At 45.5% G+C, this 16,647-nt stretch overlaps 2 protein-coding genes across 3 annotated transcripts in view; one reads left to right on the plus strand and one right to left on the minus strand.

Moving 5' to 3' along the window:
- LOC144115597 (zinc finger CCHC domain-containing protein 24-like) overlaps positions 1-16,647 on the plus strand; it is a 204,781-nt gene that overhangs the window by 25,388 nt on the left and 162,746 nt on the right. The gene's annotated exons all lie outside the window — the stretch shown is intronic.
- Positions 1-16,647, minus strand: part of LOC144115596 (sodium-coupled monocarboxylate transporter 2-like) — a 35,598-nt gene that overhangs the window by 7,078 nt on the left and 11,873 nt on the right. For both annotated transcript variants that reach the window (XM_077650014.1, XM_077650015.1), the window contains exons 7-14: positions 15,336-15,476; positions 14,136-14,265; positions 13,959-14,047; positions 12,107-12,216; positions 10,474-10,541; positions 9,071-9,157; positions 7,994-8,166; positions 6,589-6,692 (exon numbers count right to left, since the gene is read on the minus strand). In XM_077650014.1, the coding sequence (XP_077506140.1) occupies positions 6,589-6,692; positions 7,994-8,166; positions 9,071-9,157; positions 10,474-10,541; positions 12,107-12,216; positions 13,959-14,047; positions 14,136-14,265; positions 15,336-15,476 (902 nt within the window). The remainder of the gene's footprint in view (positions 1-6,588; positions 6,693-7,993; positions 8,167-9,070; positions 9,158-10,473; positions 10,542-12,106; positions 12,217-13,958; positions 14,048-14,135; positions 14,266-15,335; positions 15,477-16,647) is intronic.

The following is a 16,647-nucleotide window of genomic DNA, read 5'->3' on the forward strand; positions in this document are numbered from 1 at the left end:
TTTATTATTTTTGCTTAAGAAAGCGCACTGAGACCCTCATTTTCCTTGATGCTATTGAGTTCCAATGACGTGTTGCATATTTATAGCTCATTTCGGAACCGCCGAATTCTAAGATGAACTGCCGACAGGTAGTGAGATTTGTAAGGACTTTTGGGAGGTATGTGCAGGACGCTTATTGTTCGCCTTGATAGGGTTCTTGAAGAGTGCATAAAAAGGGCCTATATATAGTAAAAACTTCTGCACGGCAAATGATGAAAAAGTTGTTTTATACTGGGGGCTATCACTCGAGTACGAAAAAAAATTAAAATACGCTCAAGGCATCGAATTCACGTTGCTGAGATGCGAACTAAAGGAGCTATAGAATGAGGTCGTGCTTGCCTGCGTCCGCATGAAGTCACCTGCTGAGTACCTCGTCTTTTTGGAGCCAATAACACGTAAACGTTTCAAGATAAACTAACAAGTATTTTTCGAACATCCTGGCATATACAAAGTGGCTTACAAGTAGCCGTTTGCGCATCGATTTTGAGTGCGCGACGTTGCTTTATTACGTTTCATCGTTTGCGCTAGGTTTCCAAAAACCTACGCCAATGAGCTCGCTTCTCCACTCTATTACGGGATAATCTAATCACCCAGGTTGTTTAGAAGTGATAGATCAGCTATATTCCACTGAGTATTAGCAAAGCGCATTTGCCTGTTTTACTCGTGTTTGGTATTACAGGAATTTAGGATAATTCGCTGATACTCCCGCGAAAAGCTGGGTGCAACTGCTGCAAAGATGCATTGTCACCGATTGGCCGTAGAAGCCGATGCAGTTGTTGTTTTAGCGTCTTTTGGAATGGCACATACCCACAGAGGGAGGGGGGGGGGGGGGACTGGCTAGGGTGCGTTGCAGACTCGCACAGGAGATACAGTTTTACTTAGTTAACTTAGGGCGACAATGGTTAACTTTTGGCTTAAAAATACTGAAATTTAGAAAGTTACAACTAACAAAAGAAGCTCTCTGACGCTATGATATGAACACAAAAAGACTCGCACACTAGTTCCAGGACATTTCCCCTGGGCTTTCACCAACGAGGAGAACAGGAATAGAAAGAGTAAGCCGTAATCGAGCAAGAGGGATCTCCGTTTAATTTCTTCTCAGAAAAGCAGATTTCCGGCACGAGGGGAGAAAGTGATCAAGTGATTCGGTTTCACCACATGACTCACAAAGGTGCGACGGAGATAGCCCTGATCGGCACAAATAAAGATTCCATCTTGGTAATTTGGCAGCGCAAGGGTCATGACACCTCGCATCACCGTGAGCTACGGAAACGAACACTCCGATGCTGAAAATCTGTAGTGTCAAGGAGAGGCTCATGGCTCTATTGAAACGTTGAAAACGCGCAACTGTCGAGTGCACAGTGTTTGGAATAGACTAGACAAAATGTTCACAGAGGGTGGGCTTTGCTAAAAAATCAGCCATTGCGTTGATGCAATGCGCTAATTCCCAGGTATACCCGGTGAAATCGCACTCTTTTACAAGTGGTCGAATGAAAAACAGAAGCGAACTGCTCAAAAGAGCGCTCCTCGAATCTTCGAGCGCTCTAAAGACAGGAAGTCTGTTAGCAACTGTTATGACGTGAGAAATGTTGCAGGCGATCTTTAGTAAGGCCAACTCAATCGCAAGAAACTCGGCAACGAATGTAGGGGATAATGCGGGTCCGAAATGGATTTGTTGTTGTTGTCCTCAATAAGCTAATGGCGCGTACTCACTGCGGGGATTGGCTAACGCACAGGCGGAGACTGACAGGTTCTCAAAACGTTAAAAATAAGAACAATAATTAAAAAATAAAGATAAAAAGAATGCATATTTGATTATTTAAATCAAATAATCAAACACCGTGAGATTGGTGATTGAAAATGAGAACGGGGCTAACCAAGCCATGATTAGGATGCTTTGGTTACAAATTAATTTTGAACATGAGTTGCCAGAAGACGGAATTCAGAAAGATTTTAGGATGGCAGCCGTTTCGTGTCTAAAATGAAAGTTTGAATGGCGAAGAGCACATTCCTGTTGCTGCGTCCAAGTATGGAAGCACCAAGAGACAGAACAACCCCAGCAGACAGAGACCGAGCTGTCGTAACAGGTGTTCTAACTTCTAGCAGGCGCCTCCGTAAAGAGATGCGGTGGCAGGTCAACAAAAAATTATCTATCGTTTTTTTCTCTTCCTAAGCTAAGATGCATGATATCTCAGGCCTTGTATTAAAAGCGTTAACCTACATGGCGAGCATGCGGCGCTAGTTTTGTTCGAGCGTTCCGTATGGCCGCTGATCTGTCGATCATACTCAGGTGTCCTCCGGTGGGTCGTCTCACTTTAGTGCAGCATCGCTTGTCTAAATTAGGCTGTTAATGCTCTTTCCCTGTCCGCAATGAGAACTACCTTGTCCGTCTGTGACAATGGATGTTCTCGACGAAAATTTTGCAACCTAAGCTGCGTTACTATGAAGCAGAGCTTTTGCTTTAATGTAACCGGATGTAGACGGATGTACACAGTCGATCACACTTGTCTAGAGCGCTCGAGAGGTGTCGTCCGGGGGGAATAAGGCGACATTCTAAAGCAGGTATTGACTTTCTTTGATAATGTTTTCGCTGGAGAGCAGCCGAATCGACACGCGTGAGCCGCACAGGCATCAGCGCCTTAACACTAGCAAAGCAGTTGCGAAAAGATTTCACTTAATTTGCTCCGAAGCACACCGCCCGAGTGCTCTAGACAAGTGTGATCGGCTCTGTAGACGGATGTAGACGTACTGGAGACGTTTCGTTGGCGTTCAACTGCTGTTATAATCGTGATGATCTTGTTGGCGGCATTTTCCGTCGTTGGCTGTCTCGACGGGCTTTGACATAGCATGCGATGTTGGCGGACAGACAAGGCCATAAATGCTTCTCCTGACGTTTTTCGGTCTTTTTTTTTCTCAGTTGGATTTATTCGACGTCTAAATGGTGTTTGGAGCACAGACGAAAAACCTGTGTAAGGCTTGACTAGGTTCTTGCCCTAGAACATGGCACACAGAGACAGCAAGTACGAAAGGAATCACAGGCAGCACAAAAATTTTGTGAACATTTTAAGTACCATACACGTAAGTGGGAACTAAAATACAGCTCGCAGTGGTGGCCTTGCCGCCTCGCAGACGTGAGGGGCAGGGTTAGGTTCCCCGTGCCGCCGGGTACGCGCTGATTTCCTGTAGGTACAAGCTTTCACCTGGCCTAGTGCTAGGCTTATCTGGGGTGGAGAGCTTGGGAAATGAGTCTTTGACCCTAGCCTAAGCAGAACGAAACGCCTTTTTGCCTTGGCGCTCTTTGTCCAAAGCTGCCTTTTGCGCCATAAAAATTCATCATCATCAAAGTATTCAGAAAAAACAACAAATTAGTATTAGCAAAACATACATGAACAGGCGATAGGTTAAGTGAAACACATAAGAATGAAATAATATAATGTATGCAAGTGTATTCAAAAAGTTTTTTTGCATTCATACGTGGGCGATTATGCGTGAAAAACACAGCCCTCGAATGAAAACGCGAAGTCTCAAAGAATAAATACGCAAACAGCGCATGCCGACCATAGTGCTGTAGAAGCGTGTTAGTGAACCCGAAAAGCGGCTCTAGGACGAATCCCTCGTAATGTGACCCGTTGTTCTTTCATCGTAAAAAGATTCTGAAATTTCTTCTCGAAGGTTTTCATGGCAAGAAGGCGGACGGCCTTGCCAGGCACGTAGTTCTTTACGGGAACGCCATTCTGTACGCAGAAGGACGATCCGTTCTAGAGCGCTTAAGGGGGGGGGGGGGGGGTCAATACGGGCAATACGGCCAGGTAGAGAGGTAGCGAGTTTTGTTTAGCGGAACTGCGTGTACTGACAGGTTGCAGGAGGGCACCGTCATTGTCCTTACTTTTCGGTGGTGGGTTGACATGGGCTACTGACAGGCAGTTTTCCTCAGAGTGCCTGTCCCAAGACTTGCCGACAACGGTGACACCAATTTCATGAAGTATCAAGCTAAAGCGAGCGAAACGGCCCGAGGGGTCTCTCAAGTTGGCAAGCTAGCACAACGCATGATGGTCGCTGACAACCTTGAGTTGTGTTCCGTGCAGTTTGGGCGATTTTAAATCTAGGCCAGATAATCTCAATACGTGTTTTGTTCCGTCACTGAATAGTTAGTCTCCGACATACACATGGAGCAGCTCGCGTAAGGCGATCCTTTTTTTAAGGCAGTCCTTTCTTTTAAGAGGGTTAGCTCTTACTGCTTACGTTTGTCAAAGACGCGTCTGTCTGCAATGAAGGTCAAATTAACCAAAATAGTTATCACGTGACCACAGTATATCACATAGCAACAGCGGGCGCGTAGCACCTCAATTGATACACTTTCGATCCGTTATCCGTTATATATGTGCTAGCATAGTGGCCATCTAAGTGGGACCCCCCCCCCCCCCCTACGACCACCATTCGTATAAAATTTGGGGCCACCCATTTGACGCAGAATGTTCGAAGCCATGTCGAATTACTTGGAATGTTTCTGTGCATAAAATTACTGAGATGAAGCCCAAAATATGTGTGGGACTCACACCGACGACCTTTCCGCCCCCAAACCGTGCATTTCGAGTACGTTCAGACTGCCGTCACGGCCGAACCATTTGTCGCAGGGGGTTCCAGATGGTGTAAAACTATTCGTCGTTTTGTGATGCACACGGTGATAAAATTTATTAACTGATATAATGAGGAAATATATCGGATATAGTGAAGGTGGCTGCAAATCGCAATAGTAGTGCAAAATCCATGAGGTAGTTGCTGCTGCTTGTGTCTTAGAAGGGATGTTTCCGGAAAGGAAACATCCGCGGATGTTTGGATGTGGTCTTCTCCGCGTTTGATGAGCGATGTAAACACTTGAAGTCGAACACTCAGGCTGCATTGGCGAAGAATTTTTGAACCAGTATCACAGCGAAGCCCGAGCCTCTGTCATCGGTATGTATCTCACTTCGGTGTGGAAATGGAAGTTACAGAGGACTGACTGCTTACAAATAGTTTTGAATTTCATTGAACAATTATATCGGCTGTGTTTATAACAAAGCGTATCCCTTTGTCAAATGCATCAAAGGCTTGACGATACGCGAAAGCTAGTCAAAAACCGGCGGCGACAGGCGCACAGTACCAGAAATCTGTGGGTCGGCTTTTCTTGTCGGCAGGTTGCCGGAATAATGTGATGGTGGCTGTCTTTTGTGGGTTGGAGTGTACTCCGTCCTTGTGTTAACGATGCAGCCAACAGATAACAGCTCCTCGTTGGCGGAAAACATTTTTGCGACTTTAGTTTGGGTCTCGGATTACTTATCGCCTTGAGCACTGTCGCAAGCTGCTTCCGGTGACCGTCGAAGTTTTCTGTGACCATCGCAACGTCGACTAGATAAAAACAATATTTTCCAAATCAGGTCTGATAACATTATGTGCACAACTCGATGGAACCTTGCTGGTCTAGAGGAAAGCCCTAAAGCATAACTGAACTCGAAGAGACCATCGATATAGTCAGGGTCGCAAAGTTACACCACGCCTTCTTCGCAGCTTTGCCAATCTTTTGACTAGATTAAGCTCAAACGTGACCGGTATGTAACAGTATATTCATACTGCAGGAGGTGCGTAATGACTGGACTGTAACTTCTTTAACATACTAATCTCTGAACAATATGTTCTTTCCCCGATATGCGGTGCGAACGGCAGGCGTTGGCTACTTTCTTGGTTATTCTTGATAAAGGATTGCTAGATAAGACCCTTTGTACCCCAGTGACCACTCATATGGCGAGCAAATATGATGAGATTACTGATCATAGTTGAAAAAAAAAGTGGAGCTGTAATAGCATAAGATATTTCTGTCATTTCACCGCTGGCATGGAAGCAGTATCTTAACATATTTCACAGTTTCACTTCTCTTGTATGAAAAGAAATGTGGTCATATTTGGTGGCGACATATGTAGCCGCTGAGATACAAAGGACTTAAATGACACCTTTAGTCTAATTCTTGCACCGCATTTATGGCCATCCTGGTCATTTCTAGCTTTTTTTGTAGCACGCCGTGTCGACATGCGCCTTAATTTGTCACGATTGATAGTAACTCGCCATAGCTTCTTTAATTATTTTTTAAACCCTCCGCAACCGCTCGGTGTCTTTGGCATTCGGCTTCTGAGCTGGAGTGTGCGGCATCAAAACCACTTTTTGTTGGAGAAAAAATGAAAAAAAAACGAGAAAAAACGCTTGTATGCTGTGCGATGTCAATGCGCGCTAAAGAACCTCAGGTGGTCGAAATTAATGCGGAGCCTTTCAGTACGGCGCATCTCATAGCTCTCATGCAGCTTTTGGACGTTGAACCTCATGTGATATGCCACACAGTATCGTACCGTATCGTACCATACCGTACCATTACTATTTTGATGTTCCCCTTTCCGTTTAGCGAAGTAGCAGGCCATAGCTTTGTGCGTCAGCCACCCCTTTTCTTTGTAATTACGGCCCACTCGCTCTTCCGATCTCTACGCGCAAAATGCACACCCCTGATGTACCTAAAGAAGCGGATACCTGTGAGGAGACTGATGACGATTCCAATGAGGATGGTGGCGATGACGCTGAAGAAGCTGCTCCAGAAAGATGAGAGGCGGTAAAGCATGAAGACATCTTCATACCTGCGGCAGCAGGAGAAAGTGTCTTTTTCTTTGTTTTTACGTGGGATTGCTAGGAGCTCAAAATGAAGGAACATGACGAACAAGATATACAATTACAAGGGTCAAGGTGCATGCTAGTTGGCTCTTCACGGTAACGAAACAGCGCAAATGACAAAGACAGATCTGCGTCATATAAATTTACGCGGCCCGACAGTCTTGTTTCCTGAACAGCACATTTGTTTCGCGTAACTTGCTCAGGCACTGTCATTTCTATTTCACACTTCACCACGGGGTTGGACGGGGAAAAAATGGGTTTGAGGGCTCCAGCGGACTGGCGAACAGAGAGATTTTAAAGTACGGTAACAGTGAAATTGCATAACCAATGGCTATTGACGTAGCGCTTGTGATAGTTTTTCTCTCATGTCCATGTCTGTTCGTAGGCTGGTAATCAGGATAGAACGGATCTGGTGACAAATGCGCGTCCCTGACCACAGAACAAAGGCGCGAGATCTCTGCCAATGCGTTTGAAGTGCTTTATAGTTTCGTCTATTTACCTAGCACTAGCAATTCCTTACATGAAAGGATGCAAATCCCTGAAATGTACCATCAGCAAAAAAAAAAAGAAAATGAAACTCGAATCAGGCAATTGAACCGCGAACAGCAAAATGAAAAGCTTTTAGACGGGAAAACACAATACTAGCGGAGGGCAAATTCACTTCGAAGGCGCAAAATCAGTCCTTTTGAAGTGTTTATCAACCTCACTTTTATTTCCTCTCCAGGAGCTAATATGTTGGCAATTTTGTGTTGGCATATCAGTTCTCTTGTTCGCGTTTCATTCGTTGCTGATAGTACCTTCCTTCACCTGCAAAAGAAGGGGCTGAGTTCCTTCACATTGCGTAAGACCACGCTAGCTTCAACGCTAACAGGGTCAACACCCGTTCGCCGTATGCCCGTCTGAACCCTTGCAGCATTAAGCAGGCTGACGATATTATGTAAGGTTTGTCTTGCAGCACTAATCGAATGTTCCAGCTTGCAGTAAATACACAGGTACCAGTATGGTGCACCCTGTTGAAGAAGCAATGTCCATTACTGAGATAGAAAATCACAACCAAAACCGTGAAAACAGATTCAGCTGCCGAGTGGCATAGCTAAACTGCGGCATATGACGCTGTCATCCGCTTGCTCTGTGTTCGAACATGCATGTTTCACCAGCTTTCAAACGTGCTCGCGACTTTTCGACGCGATCGCATGAAATGTCAAATGAAAATTGCCAGAAATCGTTGTCACGTTATGGTTACGAATTGGATGATAACGGTATGAACCTCTCAGCGTCCTCCACGTTGGTAAGATTCTGCATGACCGCAAGAGCCGTCGTGTTGTCAGGGCAGTGCTCCAGCGTAACGGGCATACGATCGGGGAGAATGCCGCTGTGCAGTCTTCCGATCATGTGCCACACCTGGAAGGCGATGGTGAGGCATGCTGCTGCACCGGCTCCCTGCATACGGGTATAGTGAGGGATCAATTCCGGGATGGCACATGCATACTGTCGCAGGCAAACTGAACACGGAGGGGGGGGGGGGGGGGGGGCAGTACGAATGACGGTTCAACTGGCGTTTAAAATGTAAAAATGGCATGGCTTCTTCGCACACAACACGTTATATCAGTTTATATTTACTAATAGGTTGCCATTAACCTGCATGTGTGCGCTGACCCACTTTGCCCCTTTCCCGCCAAGAGACAGTTAGAGGGCAGAGTGGGTGAGGGAACAAACGCGGGTTAATGGCATCCTAGTCGAAATCAAGAGGAAGAAATGGGCTTGGGCAGAGCATGTAATGCGAAGGCAAGATACCCGCTGGTCCGTAAGGGTAATGGAGTGGATTCCAAGAGAAGGCAAGCGTAGCAGGGGGCGGCAGAAAGTTAGGTGGGCGGATGGGATTAGGAAGTTTGCAGGCATAGGGTGGGCGCAGCTGGCAAAGGACCGCGTTAATTGAAGAGACATGGGAGAGGCCTTCGCCCTGCAGTGGGTGTAGTCAGGCTAATGATGATGACTTCACCTACCTCGCCCATTGCCCTGTCCTGCACACAAGCGCTATAACTTAAGCGGGCCGGCTTTTCAGTATTGCATTGACAAATGAGAATACATAATCATTATATTGTATTATATTTATATAGTGGCCCTGTTTCTTATCCTGTCGCAATTTCGTTCTGCTATTATTTAATTGCTGGAAACAGAGCATTATAAGCCAAGGCGCCGAGAGACAGCCCTCTATCTGCTCCATTATTGCCTCACATAGCATTCATGGTAAAACATGGCGTTCTTTTGGCGGCTAGCTTCTCACTCTACTATTCATAAGAATTAAGAGGAGCCGAGAATTCAAACACTAAGTTTGCACACTTGCCTTCGAGTTGGCGAACGGGAACAGGATGGCCAACACGAGAAGACCGACGAAGGGCCCCGTCACTGCGCTGTTGATCAGCAGGAAGATCTGCCAACATACAATGTAACCTGAAGCAGCCTTAACATATAGACGGCATATACTACGGCTGAGAAACTAACAGAATGGATAAGAGAAAAACCCGCGATTACAGCGTGCTTTTATAACGATCCGTCCCCTCCGCTGGTCAAACTTGCAGCTGTCTCCACGTTCCCCGCCAATCAGGGTTTGACAAAATAATAATGATAAAAAATAATGGCTAGTTGAGATTAACATTTTCCGTTCCTCCGAAAGTTGCCATTTTGTGACTCCCTGTTCCGGCCCAAGCCGTTTCCCCGTGCCACTTCCACTTTTCCCCGTGATGCTGAAGGCGGTGAACTGGTATCATATAAAGTGGTAATGGCAATTGTATAGGCAGTACGTACGCGCAATGTTCTTGCCGTTTCAGTGAGGCGGTGTGGTATTTCTTTTTGTTTGCACTTAATTGCATACAGACAAACCTCACGAAACAGCGCGCAAAGCTATTATCGTGGGAGATGCAGATGCTGTGAGTCGGAGCGCTGACTTCGGTTTGCAGCGCATGGAGTTTGGCTGACCATGAAGCATAGCTCTGAGGGGAACAACACCGTATCTACCACGGATATAATAGGGACCAAGAAGACACCGTAATAATGCAAACCAGTAAGAGCAAGAAGAGGAACAGAAAGACCGCTCCACGTTATGTACAGCCTTTGTCAAAGGTGTACAGCCCAAGGGGTTTGCTTCCAAGCCGTGCAGTGGAGCTCTTCAGCACATTTTACAGTCCTAAGCTTGTGAGGGTTGAGGACGGAAGTTCCTTCCGCCCTCGTGAGATTAGGGCCCCTCAGTATTGCAAGAGGAGCCGTGTTGCACGGCTCAGAAGCATACCCCTTGGGCTGCACACTTTTGCCAAAAACTGTTCTTATACACCTTTTCCCAGGCATAAGCTATATACATGGGCAGGTTGGACTGATTTTAACTCATTTTTTAAGATTCCATGATGTGTTGCCACGTGCCGATGACAGTGCTGACTTCGCAATCGTAGGCTCATTGTGATGTTAGTTTACCAGCACAGCAGCCCCAGCGAGCATCGCTAGCTGTTATAACCTAGGCTTAATGGCATACGTTCTTAACATTTTATGGAGCCTGTCGGGTGTGTTTTGTTTGCAAAGAAACAAAAGCCCCCGTACCTCTTCTCTCTTTATAGCAGCATGTGAATTATCACTCCGTGGTTCTACAATAAAAAAATGAGTTGTTGCCCGAAATTTTTATTACAAATTGACGCTTTACTTGTCGCAGCTTCCCCACTCTATCGTGTTGGCGTACCAGTTTCGACAGTGTGTACTTACTCTCATTGTAGAGCCAAGGAATGGAACCGCCAGGCTGTAAGCAGTCATAATTATTCCGGATGCAAAGGCTGAAAATGAGCATTTGCAAGACAGGAGGAGTTATGGAGCACAGAGAGCACTGGCGCTATGAGTCGGATGTGTCACGACGATGGGTAAAACTTGTACACCGCTTTTTATAAGTTTCCAGGGCCACGTGTGAAAGAAAGAACTGCCAAGCCTGACGCTCGGGCTCCTGCCGTGGTGTCTGGAGCATTCAGACACACCTATACGAGTCCTTACCTCGCTGTATAGATAGGGTTCTTCGTTTTCGGGTTTTATATTTTTTCAAACTCGGGAGGTAAAAACAGGGCGCTATTTTTTAACGTGATAATAGGATGGAAATCTGAATTTTTGGGGAAACATTCCGAAATTTGGGTTTATTCGAGTTAAATTTACAAACTGTAATAATTTATTCGATTGTTTTTTCAATCGGAGGGTAACAACTTGGGCTATGTTTCAGGCTGGTAAGCGGGGAAAAATCGGAGTTCTCTAGAAAATTTTCTATAATTCGGCGTTCCTTTGCTAATTAATAATTACTAGTAACGAGCCTGGATCAGTTCTGGTTCATGAAACATTTATTCACACAAGGTGGTCATGAACTTCTTACACATCCTTGTTAACATGCCTAATCATCTGAATGCGTAGCATTTCGGCTTCCATACGAGACCTGTCCGGTCTTTGGAGGTATCTCGGCTGAGAGAGCGTTCTTTCAACATCACAGCTGCCATTAGCTATGCATGACATTGTCAACGCGGTATTTGCTAGCCCGGGGTAGCGCACAGTTGCTTCGTGCGTGCCAATAGTCCTGTCCATGACTTCAACACCTTTATTAGTGGGGCCGCTTTCAGCAAGTACTGGTTAAACTCCTCGCGAAGTGAGTCTACATCACCGATAACGGAAATCAAGAGAGGTCGGTAGTCATCAAAAGACTCACTCAGCAGCCCCTTCTGCATTGGATCCAGTACGGCTCTAAATTTGATGATGAAATTTCCATAACGTCAACTGGTTTTTGTTTTTGTCGGCCACCTCTCGCCCGCGCACCAACTGGGGAAAAGTAGTTCCGCAGGAGTAATGCCAGAAATCGGAGAAAAATTGGGTTTTACCCGGGGTTTTACCCGGTTTTTCAGAAACATGTTCGGGGTGCAAAAATTGGGTAAAATAGGGTTCAACCCGAAGACGAAGAACCTTATGTATTGCAACAGTAACTTCACCATACCACTCAGCGGCTCTGTCTAGAACACGCGGAGTGGCTTGGGAACATTTGAAAAGCGGTAAACATAATTTGAATGCGTTAAGCGATAGCTGGCCGCATGTGAAGAAACGGACATTTCAAGCAACTATAAGACTGCAGAACCTGCCTGCTGCCGGTGAACGGCGTTACGTTAAGGAGCCCATTTGTAGCGCGAAGGCACGTTTGGCTAAAGTGAGATGAAAGCACATTTTGAAGCTTGGAGGTGGCAGTAGTTAATGCTGTCCTAAAGCGTTAAGCAACTGTGCGTGAGCGGGAACGATACAAAAGACGGCATGTGTTACGAGAAATTCAAGGGCACGCACTACGCGACTAACGCGGGAGTCTGCTCCGCAAGCATCTTACCTAGTGCTTTTGTCGTTCTGGAAGCCCACTTTTCAGTTATCGGAAAGTACTGGGCCACCACGTCCACGTACAGGACTGCGGCTTGCGAGTTGACGATGGACGAAGCAGCGCTGCAACAGGGCGTGCAAACGGCGGTGTGGAGGTGCTTGCATTTTTCGAATCACACTGCAAAATGTTTACAGACGTGGGAAGTTGAACCTGGGCGTTGAATATATATATATATATATATATATATATATATATATATATATATATATATATATATATATATATATATATATATATATATATATATATATATATATGAAGGAAGCTAGCAGTCACCGCAACCAAGGGGCATAGGGGAATGTACGGACAAGGGGCGCTGGTGAACACTCTCAAGGTTTGTTTACACGCAAAAACATAAATACCCACGAAAGCAGCAGATCGGACAGCCATCGCCGTAGCTCAGTTGGTAGAGCACCGGACGCGATATTCGGAGGTCGTGAGTTCGGATCCCACCGGCGGCATGGTTGTTTTTTCTGCTGCTTTATAAGTAATTTTCTTTAAACCAATTGATAGGCATTACAAATTAAAAAAAATTAGAAGCATTGCCCTTGCACCTTGGTTTCGGTTACTGTTGGCTTCCTTCATGTGTTTGTCAAATGAGCCCCTCATTTCACTATATATATATATATATATATATATATATATATATATATATATATATATATATATATATATATATATATATATATATATATATATATATATATATATATATAGAATGTATATAAGTGGAAGAGACGAGATATACGTGCGGCTTCAATGATACCTTGCTCGAGAGGCTGCTTGCTTACGAAAATAAGAAATAATAAAAAATGAAGCCTTTGCTGGCTAATTCTTTCAGTGCACTGACCTGTTAATAAGGTTTTGAAGAACAGCTCACGGCTGTTTGTGAAATACGGGTAGAAAAAGCTGCTAGTGCTTGCCAATGGCTACGGCTACACCTTGGTGCATCAGCAGCAGTCGTTACTCTTCGGTGTCAGACCACAAGTACATAAAGTAACTATATGCTGGCGTGAGAATGTGAAAAGCAAGGCAAAAGTCGCAATAAGAAAATGCCCCGGCTCGATCGACGTCACCGTGACCTTGGAATAATACTTGTTTTCGAAGGTCGAGAAAAACTTACTCGAGAGGGGGGGAAGAACAGCAACAGCTCAGCGCGCCCTCGTTGCGCTTCTTGTTGACACTTAAGGCGGCAAACATGAGCATTTTATTCAGTGAATAGTGCTAACGGGAGAGGTAAAATTTCTGAATGTTACGAAGTTTCATTCTTCGCGGTGCTTCGAAAACAAAATTAAATGCGTACCTCATGGTCCCCTTTTATTCTGTACGAGTACTCAATCATAACGTAGCCATTGTTTGGCTTTTTTTCGCTCTTTAAGCTATCATAGTGACTTCCACCCTAAGAATGAAATGTCAGATGTCTTGTGGTCAAGCCAACACATCCTGTTTTGTTTAAAAAGCGCGTCTCTCTGTGGCGTAATCTTTTCTTTTCATCTACGAAGGTTTTATTGTCGTGTATAATCGTTCACTTACACACTAAGAATGAAATGTCGGATGTCTTGTGGTCAAGCTAACACCTTCTGTTTCGTTTCAATAACGCGCCTCCCGGTGGCGTAATATTTTCTTTTCATCTACGAAGGTTTTATCGTCTTGTATAATCGTTCGGCATGTAAACCATCTATTCTGTGTTACAGTAGCGCAAAGTACTGCATAAACCAGTCGTTTAGTTTATGCTAACCGTGGTAGTCTTTGCCGAGAACAGAGATGTTACAACGACGGATGGCTGTCAGCTGTCTCGGCTCACCTTGTCGATGAGCTGACCACTCCAGCGAGAAAGATACCTGAAAAACCAAGGAGAGGCGCCAGCTCCCTCTTCACGTAGAACGGGAGGAGCTGGAGGGCAGGCAATTGTATAGTCCACGTCTGACAACTTTGTCAGCTAGCCGGACGTGTTACAGCGCGATGGTTCGGTCTGCTTTACCTGGTCGATGTTTGATATGGACTTCGACAAGAGTGGGTCGCAGTCTCGAAAGCGGTAAATCATAGCACCCGCTGCAGCCATTAGGATCAGGTAGTAAAGCGCAGAAAACAGTGCTCCGACGATTGCTGTCCTGCATACAAAAAAATATATATATATATATATATATATATATATATATATATATATATATAAGAGAGCGCGCGATAATTGCAGTCGGTGTGCTTAACAACAACGCTTTTTCGCTCCGTATAGTTGCCATCTTCAGTTCATGCTCACGCAATATCTTCACGGGCATCGGCTGTCATAAAAAGAGACTCGCCACGCGCTGTATGTGATCTCCGACGAAATTACCTGTTGTGACCAAAATATCGGCTAGTTCTATCATGACATTGCAATAGCAGCCGTCCGAGTTTTAGTGGCCGCATCATGTCGATAAATGGTCGCTCGCGGTTAACGATACGCATTAACCATCTTCGCCAGTTTATAGAGGTAATAATTTCAACCACTGAACGGCCATACAGCTGGGAATGTGTACTAAAGCCGCTGCTCATTGTTGTCGCGCTGGAATGAGGAAATGTCACAAGCTGTTAAACACTCGCATAACAGCTGGACAGGATGAGAATGTCAGATGTTTTGAAAAAGAGGCCTACAGCGACCAGCAAGAGGCAACTCACGTAAATGCAGCAGTCGTGGGCTGCGACCGATATCAGATCACATCCGCAATAGCGAGCACTTAATGCCTGGTCAAGAAACAACGACCGATAAGCGCCCCATTAGGCTGAAAAAATAATGATCGCTCACATTGTTTGCCACTCGTTTACGATGCTACTCTGTCGGATTAGCGTGACTGAGTCTATACTGTAGTGTTGTAAAAAACGACCACATGCCGCCGATGGGATCCGATCCCACTACTTCCGAGGTCGTGGGTTCGGATCCCACCGGCGACATGTGGTCGATTTTTATTCTGCTTTTTCTCATTGTTAGAGACGGAGGCCTGAATAACAAAAAAAAAGAAACAAGGCAAATAACAACAAGACAGTGTAGTGCACTTTTCTCGCTCGCAGCCACTTTGATATTTGAAGATGCAGCAAGTTCTTAAGAGGGAAACACAGAGAGAGGCCAGAAGACTCTCAGTGACGCGGAATCTAACAGAAGTAACGTCGCTTGCCAAAATTTTCGCGAAAGTGACGGTGCTGATACCTTTGGGCAGCGTTGAGGTTCTTGGACGCCAGGTACCTCTGCAGAACCATCTGGTCAAATCCACTCCGGTAGAGGAATGAAGCAGCCCCTCCCACGAGACAGGACCACACGTTCTCCTCTTTCGTTAGGTCGAAGCTGACACTGGGAGGAGATCAGGGCTCATGCGCAAAGCACTCAACACTAGCGCCACGTATGCAGCCGGGGTTGATTAAGAATTCGTTAGTTTCATTCTTGAAAACTACATATACTTTGAGAAATGTGTACCAGACAAGCATGTAACGTACCCGGACCTCAGATTGTATCCGCTACCACTACCGATTTGATTCAGGGATTTTCAAGCATATAGATCAACTGGCCAGGTGCAAAACGAACCAACTCATAAATACGAAGGAACAGTCGGCGTGACCACTGTGGAAATGTTTGCATTGTATTACAAGGCATCGCGCGATTTTTCGAAAAATGGGTCGTGTTCAGAATGTAGGAGCCCCAAACGACATGGCGCATCTTTTACTCGTGAGCGCACTGCAAAACTGAGGAGGCAGCAGCTCGTGACGTTCAGGCGAGTGTGTTCGCACAGTGTTCGAGCAGTTGAAAAAACATGTCTGCACACTACGTCCACTCGAACGCTATCAAGCACGCACGCAGGGAGATGATGAGGCTTCTGCCTTTTGAGTTTTGCAATATGCTCACGAATAAAAGGGCTGCCGCGTCGTTTGGGGATCCTACATGCACCTTTCGATTCAGATAAAAAAAGAAAGCCAATTGTTTACCCGCTTGCTTTAAGATTTCACTGGCTTCAGGTAAACAGCAGAGAGCGCGTGAAATTCGTCCGAGGCAAAAGCAGAACATCTTTCGAGCGCGATATAGTCTCCTGGTGACTACGAGGGCTTTCCGTAACACTTTATGCAGCCAAAGCGGTCCTATTCGAACGGTGCACGGACACAAAGTTTATGTGTGTCCGTTTTTTTTGCCTTGAAAGAGGCCTACGGGCCTAGTAATCACGAAAATGAGCTCAAACACCAGTGTGCAGCGTTAATACATAATTACAGACGATTTTGTACCGGCAGTTTCCGTCCCGGTCAGCGTCAGCTCTGGAATGCACCTTGACGTCACTGTCGACCGGCCAACCTACACTACCACAAAACTGATGACGTCGGCGCCGCGGGCAAACACTGCTTGTTCCTGAAAACAATGTTGTCACCATAATTGGGGCAAGTGCACTTTGGCGTCACTGGATGCGGGTTGAAATGTCGAGTGGCTCGTCGAACAAAATTCAACATGATATCTAAATCATGTTCACTCAGCGCCTGCT

The sequence above is a fragment of the Amblyomma americanum genome, chromosome 1 (assembly GCF_052857255.1).
Source record: "Amblyomma americanum isolate KBUSLIRL-KWMA chromosome 1, ASM5285725v1, whole genome shotgun sequence".
In the NCBI taxonomy this organism is placed as follows: Eukaryota; Metazoa; Arthropoda; class Arachnida; order Ixodida; family Ixodidae; genus Amblyomma; species Amblyomma americanum.